This window comes from Pristis pectinata, chromosome 6, assembly GCF_009764475.1.
Source record: "Pristis pectinata isolate sPriPec2 chromosome 6, sPriPec2.1.pri, whole genome shotgun sequence".
In the NCBI taxonomy this organism is placed as follows: Eukaryota; Metazoa; Chordata; class Chondrichthyes; order Rhinopristiformes; family Pristidae; genus Pristis; species Pristis pectinata.
In genome coordinates this window covers 62,342,932-62,355,556 of record NC_067410.1, presented here as the reverse complement: position 1 = coordinate 62,355,556, position 12,625 = coordinate 62,342,932, and the positions used below count along the sequence as shown (strand labels likewise).

General features: G+C 39.2%; 1 protein-coding gene across 4 annotated transcripts in view; it reads right to left on the bottom strand.

The window, feature by feature from the left end:
- Window positions 1-2,528: 2,528 nt before the first annotated feature.
- The window catches only part of LOC127572115 (cytochrome c oxidase assembly protein COX18, mitochondrial), a 31,117-nt gene continuing 21,020 nt past the window's right edge, over window positions 2,529-12,625 (bottom strand). For all 4 annotated transcript variants that reach the window (XM_052019004.1, XM_052019005.1, XM_052019007.1 and 1 more), the window contains exons 4-7: window positions 8,179-8,345; window positions 6,792-6,910; window positions 3,735-3,842; window positions 2,529-2,710 (exon numbers count right to left, since the gene is read on the bottom strand). In XM_052019004.1, the coding sequence (XP_051874964.1) occupies window positions 2,537-2,710; window positions 3,735-3,842; window positions 6,792-6,910; window positions 8,179-8,345 (568 nt within the window). In that variant the 3' untranslated portion in view covers window positions 2,529-2,536. The remainder of the gene's footprint in view (window positions 2,711-3,734; window positions 3,843-6,791; window positions 6,911-8,178; window positions 8,346-12,625) is intronic.

The following is a 12,625-nucleotide window of genomic DNA, read 5'->3' as shown; positions in this document are numbered from 1 at the left end:
GATCCCCAAAAGAGATCAACACCTCTACATCAAATATATGTTATATAGGAACAAATCAAAAGTGTGGCATGTGAAGTCCCACTGACCCACTGTGCCTGGCCCACAACTATCATGTCTTATGCACCATAATATATACACTATTAATCCACATACGAAACTATCAATCCACACTGACGAAAGACAAAACTGATGAGAAAAGGTGAGAAGAAGTCATTTTGAGGGTGAGGATGGGATATGAGGGGAGTGTCAGCATCTTGAAAATTTCTCTACACAATTTAAGTTATCCCAGAGTACCACTCTGGTTCTGACTACAGAATAAACTTCTTTCCAGCCAATAATCAATCTGAACTTTGCCTGAAGGATTTTAGTGAATAGCACTTACCCTAGAAGTCACAAGTCCACTATTTTCAGGGCATCAAGTTTTCACCACAGACTATAGTCAAAGTGACAAACAAAATCATAATTTTATTATTGTTTGTGCTTTCTAGGAACAGTCTCAGACTGAATATAACCAGATGAAATAGTCTTTGCCAGTCTTGTTAAATGAAACATAGCAAATTGCAACAAATTTTGCACCGTGCTAATCAGGTTCAAGTGCAAAGAAAGTTGAGCACAGCCTAAAACTAGATGCAGATTTACGAGGAGCACAGTTCAGTGTTGGCAAAAGTTAATTACACACCGATTTAGCTCTTTTATTTAACCACTACATTTTCTTTTTCAATGTAATAATTAATAAAAATCAATTCTTATTGCAACCATCTAGTGGAGAAGGTGGGCAGTTGCTGGTGTGGCTGTCATAGAATGATGATGCCCTGATACTAAAAGCACAACATTTATAACAGAAAATTTAATATTTATTTGAGAGGACAAAATTTTAGCTATTTTATATTTTCTTTCTACCTACTGTATAGAAGGAGTGGTATTACAAAATATATTCTAATTACACTAAGAAAGTGATATTTGGAGCTCATATTTCTGTAGCTCTAATTGTCCAACAAGGCAAATTCTAGTTCTTGTGATAGGAAAGCATGCTCAAAAGAGCACAGATCTAGAAATTAACAGACCACTGAAACCCTACCACAAACCTTCCAAGTGAGACTCTTATCTATGGCTACTCTTATCTTGTATCACTACTTCTGGCTTACAAACTATAGCCAAGGTCAGTTCCAGACCCAATCAACAAGCTGAATATTGCTTCCCTGAGTTACTAAGCTGGAAGAGCATTTTAGTTTGCAGACTATTACACCTGCCAATTACTATCTTGAGCATCATTGATACATCATGTTTGCAAAAGACCTGTTAACTGCTGTGTCTTGAATCTGAAGCAGAGCTGAAAAATGACTGAATGAAGATCACACTGCTACATATTATCTACCCTAATCACAAGTTTTGCTGTAAATTTCCATTGCTCAGTGAAACATTTTAAAATCTGCAGTCCAAAAGCAAAACATAGAGAACACATGTAGCAGGGAGGAAATAATAATGATATTGACCAGAATCGATGAAATATTTTGAGCATCAAGCACTATGAATTCAGAAGCACATGTTGATTTCACAAAAGATGCTGGACATTGAAGCTGCACCACCCTACTTTTAAACTGCAATGTCAAAGTGATGTCTTTTGGATGCAAAGTCACTATGTCAGAATCAGAGTAACACAATCTGCAGTAGGGTGCCACATAGTTTAGGCCCCCTCTGGAAAGACTGGAGTCCTGAGTAATTTCAAAATCTTCTAATCTTAAACAGATTGTTATGACCATATGTGCTACCTCCAATTTTGGGCTGCGATTTGTGAAACATTGCTGAATTGACCCGGTGAAGTTCAAGGCTGCTCCAATGATTTCAGTAGAGATCCATTTAGCTCCACAAATTCAGAACATTGCAGATATTTATTTGATGTGATGATGAAAGTCCAGTATTGCCTGGAAAAAGATCCTTTCGATTTAATGTCAAGGCACAGTTGCAATTCTGCTTCAGTTAAAACTTAAATCAACCAGTGATAGGGTATTACGATAATGAACTGAGGGAGATTATCAGGACACATTTCATGAGAGGGGAATGGAAACAGTGTGCTAAAATACTGCGACTGCAAATTATGGGTCACCATCACCGTCAACCCAGGCATTGTGATACTCAGTCTAATCAGCCATTTGGAAGATGGATGCAGAAATAACAGACACACATACTTCACATATAAATAGAAAACAAAACAATCCAATAACACTCCCCAAGTGATCATCAATAAATATTTATGATGCGAGAGAAAAATTGTACAAACTGCAGTGTGAAATTATTTAGCATTTGGTTTCATTTCAACTTCTCTGACCAGCAATAACCTGGATGTGGAAGGAAAATAAAAACAAGCATCTTTAATAATTACAGTCCCTCAGGGACTAGCAGAAGGTGGTATCTTCAATACATACATGGGCTGCTGAGTGCAGAGCATGTCTGGTGCACCTTATCCTAGAAATTAGCTTGTAAAGAATGGTGCATCCCATTCAATTATACCTTGCAACCTGCACACATCTTCTGTTGATCACTTCCTAGGGAAATATTTTGCCAGAAATCCTGCTGATAAGTCTCTGAAGGGAGTGTCTGAATCGGACTTCATCTTGGGAATCCGGCACAGTGTGCGAAGGCTGGGAGCACGCAGCAGCAAATTCTGTCCAAGACCCACACAGCTGGATGTCAGCCAATAGAGAGCCATTGACTGTAACAGAGATAGGTAATGAGCACACTTGTCCAGGTCAACACCACACCTCCTTCCTCATTTCTTATCCCTTTTCCCCAACCATGTATGCACAAAGAGTGGTGCTTTGCTTTAAAACCCAAAGGCCCTGTTTTTTTTAATTCAAGGAAGCGTAAAGATTCAATTAAGCATGATTCCCAGGAAAGAAAAGAAGAGCATATGCTGAGTAAGAGTATTTAAGTGCCGCATTTCCACAACTACACCAAACGTAGAAGCTCTCAACAGGCCAGAGCAACTAAGGCTGATCTCACAAAGCAGGAGACCACAATAATTATTCTTGGGTCAGGTAGGATGAAGTCATCTGGGCTTTCCAACAATCATCACACAGTGATCGTTTCTAGAGAATATTCTCCTCACTCTAATATTTTACTATCATTGTCCAGAGTTACGTATTAAGATTGTATTAAGATTGAATACTTGATGGGTTGTGTAGCTGGTGCCAAACCCCAAACCATGGAAGAATTATGTCTAAAATCACTGGACAAGAAAAAGTTTGATAGCTTGGGAGGTGGCAAATCTTCCACAAATATTTGTTGGATCTTAAACTCAAATATTCTTTTTCACAAAAAAAGTTTAGATGTTTCTTCTACAATTCATGGATAGAGAACGTTCTAAGTTGGATGTCCTGCACCTACAATACTACCAGTGGTTAAAGTAGCAGACCCAACAAGGAAGCTAATGCTGAAGTAACCAGTACGTAGGGAAGGGATGCGAAAGAATCCTGGTTGTATTATAGTAAATGAGGTGTTAAAGCTCTTCTGATAAAAGCTGAGGTAAACAGCTTTGTGAAGAGTTATGAAGAGGAAAACCGTGATAGCTGTCATGATCAAATGAGACAGCACAAAAATTTTTAGGCACTTTTCTAGCTTGAATGTTACTTGTCCTACCAGTATATGCACAGATCATTTTAAACAGCAACTAGAGATAAGGAGAGACAATAGCTGACTTACCCTATCATGCAACCAGAAGAGCAGCAAGCACTTACCGAGGGCACTGTTGCAGCAATTGGGACCATGAGCACTGAAAATCCACGGATCACGTATGTGACGTATTTCTGAAATTTTGACAACTCAATTGTCCGGAGAGCAAAAATCTGTATTTGAACAATGGGTATAAAAACACCATTAAAGGTTCTGAAGTAGAGGAGCCAGGGGTGGTATGCTCTTTGAACAATCTGACTGAAACCATTTTTCATCACAGTAAACTACCAGCATTATGTTCTTCAGTTTACATAGGGCTAACCAGTGCAACCATTTACTGAAGACTATTTTATGGCGGTAGATAACATAAATTGAAAGTTACATCTGCCAGAATAAGTATTGATATAATCTACTAACTATTACGTAGGAAACTTTAAGTTTTAAGAACAGAGAAACTATTAGGCTTTAAAGCATTGAGAAGTTATTTGGCTTACTGAAGTGATTTATTCATACATAAAAACTTACAAAATGATCAAATTCCTCAGTATTGATCAAACAATCCCTAAATTTTAAGGCAAAATCATTCACTTGTCTAGGCTGGAGAAATTCACTTTTACACAAAGAACAACTTTGAACAATAGCTTACACTTCATGTTTAATTCATACAGAATTTCCTTCACTTTTGCTACAATGTTAAGTGATAAATTCCCTTAGATCTCAAATGGAAAGAAGAGGAAATAGATTCTTGCACCACACCACCAAATGCTAGAGAAGGAATTTTAGAAAATAATTTTCTTCTGATTCATGCAATTGTTCTAATAAGTGGACCTTGCCTCAAAGATCATACATTTGGTAATCCATCATCACAGAGTGAGCAGTACTTACAAAGCAGCTTGGCGATAATATTCTCAAACACCTAGATTGAAGATTGTGGATTCAAGTTCTACATCAAAGCTATTTTGAATACAAAATATAGGCTGATACTCCCATCATGAGTTCTGAGGGAGTGCTATATTCTCAGATGTGATGCCGTTCTTATATGTTAAACCAAGGCCTCATCTGCCTTCTCAGATGGATATAAAACTTGAAGCAACACATGAAATTTTATACTATTTTCTGCCCAAGGTTTATACCTCAACCAGCATTACTGAAAGTGATGACTTGGCCATAGTTGTCTATGGAAACATTAAAATGGACCATTTTTCACAATTCCAAAGTATTTAATAGTGCATCCCGAATCATGAAAGGCACTATAAGCTTTATTGGTATTGGTTCTGATCATTTATGCTTTATTGGTGATCCTACTTCCAGTAATTGGTACTGGGATTTGGTATTGGTTTATTATTGTCACTTATACTGAGGTACAGTGAAAAGCTTGTCTTACAACCGATCGTACAGGTCAATTCATTACACAGTGCAGTTACATTTAGTACAAAGTGCATTGATGTAGTACAGGTAAAATCAGTAACAGTACAGAGTAAAGTGTCACAGCTACAGAGAAAGTGCAGTGCAATAAGGTGCAAGGTCACAACAAGGTAGATCGTGAGGTCATAGTTCATCTCATTGTATAAGGGTCAATAGTCTTATCACAGTGGGGTAGAAGCTGTCCTTAAGTCTGGTGGTACGTGCCCTCAGGCTCCTGTATCTTCTACCCGATGGAAGAGGAGAGAAGAGAGAATGTCCTGGGTGGGTGGGGTCTTTGATTATGCTGGCTGCCACACCAAGACAACGAAAGGTAAAGACAGAGTCCAAGGAGGGGAGACTGGTGTCCATGATGCGCTGGGCTGTGTCCACAACTCTCTGCAGCTTCTTGCGGTCCTGGGCACAGCAGTTGCCGTACCAAGCCGTGATACATCCAGATAGGATGCTTTCTATGGTGCATCAGTAAAAGTTGGTGAGAGTCAAAGGGGACAAACAAAATTTCTTTAGCCTCCTGAGGAAGTAGAGATGCTGGTGAGCTTTCTTGGCTGTGGCATCTACCTGATTTGACTAGGACAGGCTGTTGGCAATGTTCACACCCAGGAACTTGAAGCTCTCAACCCTCTCGACCTCAGCACCATTGATGTAGACAGGTGCATGTACACCGCCCCCTCTCCTGAAGTCAATGACCAGCTCTTTTGTTGACACTGAGGGAAAGGTTGTTGTCATGACACCATTCCACTAAGCTCTCCGTCTCCTTCCTGTACTCCGACTCATTGCTGTTTTAAGCAGTTATGCTGTTTTCGCATCCATCTTCAAAACTGCACTTACCAAATTCCAACGTCTTTTAGAACTACCATGGAAATTTGACAAATGTCTAGCATGTACAATAAATAAGCATGCAGATATTAATAAGAACCTGTAATGGGTTTTGTATCCTTTCTGAGAACAAAGGCTGCAAGTAGTAAAGAACAAAGCCCTGATTACTAAGCATGGTAAAAAGTAACTAATTGGTAATCACGATGATTTCCTGCATCACGACAAATAGTCTATTTTAAAACAAAGTGGATTCAATCAGGGCACTATGGAAAACAAGCTACACAATCTACTTAGAGCCACGACAAACATCAGCAGGCGAATATATGTTAGAACCTACACAATATATCCTAATGAATATAGTGAGTAAAGGACAGTAACATGGCACCAATTCCAAATGCAAACTAAGGTACATGCAGCATTTATGTCTTCAGGTGAGAGAGTTTAGGGAATTGCAAAACATCACCATTCTGGTTCATTTTTAATATGACTGCACATCTTAGAAAAATGAAAGCATGCAGATAGCTACACAGCAGTTTTTACTCAAAGCACATTTAAAATTTGGTAAGTCTGTGGGAAAGCAAATGCAATGCACAAAAAAATTAAATCAGCACTGCTTACAAGGGGAATCATATGCATGCACCCAAGCCTATTTACTCCATCAAGCAATATTCATGCAAAAGGTAGCAATACACTAATCAGAATTATACCATCAATGGGAAGTATAAAAAGACAATGAGTCACAATCTACTATTTTGGAGCACAAAATATGCTTGACCAACTCACTGCTCCAGTATTGAGAATAAAACAAAAACATTATATGGAAAGCCAAATATATGAAATTATTCTTTTTCATGGTGAACGTATTTTTAAAGCAATATTCTTACCTCAACAATTAAAAGGTTAATGAGCCCCAAGGATATGGGCATTATCCAGGTAGAATCAGGCAAAGTCAGATCAGGAAACCAGAGTACACCACCCACAGATAGGTCCTGGGCAGCTGATACTAGAATACAAAATGGAATAATATTGTCTCTCTCATCTTCCCCATACCTCATCAACCAATCACTACAAGAATCTTTCTACTACAAGTTGACTGTAATCCACTGTGACAAGTCATTTCCTGACATCACAAACATTACTGATCAAACCCAAGAGTCCCTATCACAACCCTACCTGAGCTACTCTGATATTTAAGTAGCCGACCATTAACCAACCTTGCCACAGTACTGTCCCTTAGCAATTTTACTCAATAACTACATTGCACCTTATTTAAGACTTCTGAAAGTACAATTATACCACATCTTCTGATTTCCCCTTCTCATTCTGCTACTTAACAACCTCAAGAAAAACTAAAACATTTCTCCAACATGACTTCCTTTTCATAAATCTTTGTCGACTCTCCTGAATTCCTATTATTATTTTCTAAGTGCCGTTTTACCACTTCATTAAAATGGAAAATGTTAGAATCTATTATTAATGATATGAGGCTAACTGGCCTGTAGTTCCCTGGTTTCTCTTTCTCTCATTTCTTAAATACACAGCACATATTTGCTATTTTCCAATCTGTGGAAGCAATCTAGAATCCATGCAGTTTGGGAACATGACAACTATTGTATGTACTATCTTAATAGCTTCCTCTTTAAAAACCTGGGCATGCAGGTTATTGGATCCAGGGGAATTACTGCCTTTCAGTTTCATTAATTTCTTCAAATGCTCCAAGCATATAGAGTGCTGGAGCGATCACACTGGAGTGTTCTTTTCAGTTCACCCCTCCGACACGTGTGTTCAATATAGGGTATATGGGTTTTATTGGAATCCCAGATGATACATTATCTTAAACAAATTCAGGAAGTATTCAGAGAAGGTCAAACAAAAGGTTTCCTACTTTCCCATAGATGCTGCCTGACCTGCCGAGTATTTCCAGCATTTTCTATTTTTGTTTTAGATTTCCAGAATCTGCAATCTTTTTTTTATTTTCAATGTATTACCTTAAGCATATATCAGAGTGGGACGAGGTCAGTTTATCAAATTGACTGTGCTGCTAAAGTTCAGAAAATATCTTGTGCAAAACCTGTTAAACTTATAAAAGATCAACCCTGATTCAGCAATATCAGACTTTGGATGTCTGCCATTTTTTGGAAAGGTTTTCCCAGCTTCTGCTGTGACCACCACTGTCTCATTCCAAAAAAAGAGTCATTTGATTATCAGAATGCAACTCCCTCAAACAAGGAATAACTGTGGTACGTCTAACATACTGATGAAGCTGAGTACCTGCTGAAGGATCAGATGCTGCTAGACTCAGGTTTCGCAAAGCAAAGGAGATGAATATCCAGAGCGGCAGCTGGACCCAGACGAGAAGACTGGCTTTGAAAGGATGACAATTGTCACGCACATACAGCTCCGAGATGATCCTTTTCAAATTTTTCCTAAAATGGAAACTGAGTCCCAAGGGACAAAATAATGAATTAAAACTTCATAAATAAACATCTGTCAGAAAATACATATTCCATATAGTTTTGAGTTCGTTTGCTGAAGCTACAATGAAGGATATTCCATCACACTCCCAACTTTCACTTGTAGAATGCTGAACAGGCTGTGGGGTGAATGGCAAACCATTCACAATGGGATACCTGATCCTATAGCCACAACATTTATATGTCTGGTGCAGTTAAGTTTCTAGTCAATGGTAACCCCTGAAGAGGTTAATAGTGAGGGATTTAATGAGTTTAATTCCCTTGAAAATGAAGGATAGTAATTAGTCTTTCTCATTGGAAATGGTTATTGCTTGTGTTACTTTCTGCATCAGCCATATGCAGATGGTTATGTGTTACTGCATGCAGGTATGGGGTGCTTCATTTTCTGAGAACTGTGAATTAAACAGTTCTAACAGCATACAAACACCAGCAAACATCCTGCTCTAACCTTATGATGGAGGGTGGTCCTTGGTGAAATGCTGGGTCTAATTCACTGCCAGGAGGTCCACCTGCAGTAATGACCTTAAATGACCTCATAATCGTCCTCCTTTGTGCCAGTGCACATCTTTTCTCTGGATTTCCTTTGACTTCAGTTTCACCACGGTTCTTTGATGCCACATTCCCACAATGCTATCTTGGTGTCAAGACTTATGTCTATCCTCTGGAATTTCACTCTTCTGTCCATATATCACCATATAATGAGGGCTGAAACCCACAGGTCCTGCCAGAACCTAAACACAGTATCTGTGAGCTGGTGAGTGAGTGCTGCTTGACAGCTTTGTCGATGATACCTTTCATCACTTTGCTGACAACTGAAACTGGACTGATGAGGAGGTAATTGGCCAGATTTGATTTCTCCTGCATTTGTAGACAGAACATATCTGTGGAACTGTCCACATTTTTTTTCTGAATGCCAGCCTGTAACTGCAGAAGAGGCACTACTGGTGTGGAAAGCAAGGTATCAGAACATAGCCAAATATTGTTACATCCAATTTCATCCATTTTTTTCATGTCACATAGACTGAATTAAATAGGATGAAAACTGGTTGTGTGATGGCAGGGACTTCAGTACAGGGCCAAGGTAAATTAACCATTTGGCATTGCTTACCCTAAATCGTTACACATGGTTTAGTCTGATTTTTTTCACTTAAGAACTGTGTTGAGCATGGGAATGCTCATGCAGATATTTAATTGCCACTATTATTCATGACTAGGCATGGCAATTCTATACTGTTTTGATCCATTTGTTGAGCCTCATGTCTGTCTACAGTTCCACTGTTTATCATACCATACATATAGACAAGTGTTACAACATCACCAGGTTGACATGTCAGTTTCAGGAATGCCAAATGATGTTCCTGACATTCTATTTAACAATTTTCAATATAGCAATGTAGTCTTCTGGGTTGACTCTAACAGTGGAGAGGGATATACAAGGTCCTGAAGTTATAAAGATTGTGGTGACATACAATTCTGCTGCTGCTGATGCTCACAGACCCTCATCGGTGTTGAGGTTTTGAGTTGACACATCTGTTCTCTATCGACCCCATTTCACACAACACAATGGAAGGTGTCTTCCATGTGAAAACTGGACCAGTTCCACAATGTCTGCACAAGTGATCACTCCTACAACAATTTCACAAAAATTTCTATAGGTATGTTACTGCAGGTCATGTTCTTTAGGTTTTATCCCTCGCATTGGTTCTCTCATCATGTGCCTCAGACTTAAATTAGCAGGTTTATCTTTCAGGATTTGACAAGCATAGTCAATGGGAGTCCTACTGAACCATTCTACCATTCTCAGTACATTCAGTGCCCCTTGGTGTTTCTTCCAAGTGGTGGTAAACATGGAGGAGATCAGCAATCACAGTAACAAGGATCACGTTAAATAATTTATGTATAGATTAACATAAATTAAGTTTATGTTAGCTTATGTTTGTCATGTTTGTAATGTACTGTGCTATTACAAACATGACAAACAAAAAGCTAATTTTCATGGCATTTATACCCTGTGTATGTATGCCCATGAGTAAAAATGCTGCAGAATGCCATTTTCACTGGATTGTTAATGGATTGGCCTGGGGGAAATCTGAATCTACTACTTGAAGATAAATTATAATTGAACAATAGGAAGTGTTCACCAAACAAATTGGTAAAATTTAGGGACAATCCTACCAAAAGCAGAGGGGACAGGAATGGGGAAGTAGCGAGCAAGATAATCAGAAAAAGTGGGTGCATGATAGATGTCAGATGGATAGCAAACTGGAGAAGCAGGCCCAATATTAAAGGAACCAAGGGGTTGTAGCAGCTGACATACAGGCATATAAATAATAAATGGTTAGTGTGGGGAATAGGGCTGATTAAGGACTAAAAAGGAGATCTGTTGATGGAGGCAGAGATACTAATAACTAATCATCTAAATTAAGTCAAACTCATAATAGAGGAGTTGATTCAATCAATAGTTCAGTTTAAGTTTATTATCATGGGCATATGTACAATTCCAAAAGGGTGCAGGAGCCAAGAAACAATTGTACATATGAATAAACCTTTGAATGTGGGACAACAAACTGAAAAGGTAACCAAAAAAGTGTACAGGATCCTGGACTTTATATCTCAAGGCACAGTACAAAGCAAGAAGGTAACAGTGAACCTCTATAAAACACTGAATGAACTACAACTGCAGATTCATGTCCAGCTGTAATTGCTGAACAAAAGAAAGGATATGAAGGTCCTCAGCAGAGGTGCGATCAAGATTTACTGGAATAATTTTGGGTTTGAGATTCTTCATTTAAAAGAGAGACTAGAGAACTTACAGCAGAAAAGGACACGGAGCAATTTGAGAGTGATGTACAAATTCATGACGGGTCTGGACAAGCAAAAAAGAAACTATTTCCATTCAATTTAAAACAACTGATCAGCAAAGAGCCCGAGATGACAAGAGAAAAAACCTCTTCATGAAATTAGTCATCGTTACTAGGAATTGATCGCCTGAAAAGGTGTGAAGGCAGAGTGTGAAGGCTAACAGGGAGAAAACAATCAGGATACGAGCGAAGCACAATGGAATGGGACTGACTTGGTTGTTCTTGTAGAAATCCACTATAGTCTTGATGGACCAAATGCCCTCCATCTGAGCTATAATGATAACTCATCAGCTAATGAAGGACAGTGGGTAATAATTAGTCTTCTAATGTTATGAGACGACACCTATTCTGTCAATGTAAGGGTTCAAGGGGCCAATCCCTTCGAACTATATGCTACTGTCATACGACCTTTGATGGATCCATTCTCCCAGATAAACAGGGCATTCCCAAGGATCATAGAGTCTGTACTACAGCACAGAAACAGGCCCTTCGGTTCCTCTAGTCCATGCTGACCTAATCTTCTGCCTAGTCCCATCCAAACTTCTCTTAAATGTTACAATTGAACCCTCATCCACCACTCAGCTCTGCTGACAGCTCGTTCCACCCTCTGACTGAAGAAGTTCCCCCTCAGATTCCCCTTTCACCCTAAACCTATGACCTCCAGTTCTAGTCTCACCCAACCTGAGGGGGAAAAGCCAGCATGAATTCACTCTATCTATACCCCTCATAATTTTGTATACCTATAAGATCTCCCCTCATTCTCCTGAACTCCAGGGAATAAAGTCCTAACTTATTCAACCTTTCCCTATAACTCAGGTCCTCAAGTCCCAGCAACATGCTTGTAAATGTTCTCTGCACTCTTTCAAGCTTATTGATATCTTTCTTGTAGGTAAGTGACCAGAACTGCACACAATACTCTAACTTCAGCCTCACCAACATCTTGCACAACTTCAACAGAACATCCCAACTCCTGCACTCAATGCCCTGAGTTATGAAGGCCAATGTGCCAAAAGCTCTCTTCACAACTCTATCTACCTGTGTCGCCACTTTCAAGGAATTATGGATCTGTATTCCCAGGTCCCCTTGTTCTACTGCACACCTCAGAGCCCTACCATTCACTGTGCAAGTCTTATACTGGTTTGTCCTCCCAAAGTGCATCACCTCGCACTTGTCTGCATTGAATTCCATCTGCCATTTTTCAGCCCATTTTCCTAGCAGGTCAAGATCACGATGCAAGCTTTGATAGCCTTCCTCGCTGTCCACTACGCCCCAGTCTTGGTGTCATCCACAAAGTTGCTGATCCAGTTTACCATATTTTATCATTAATACAGATGATAAACAACAACGGACCCAGCACCGATCCCTGCAGCACACCACTAGTCA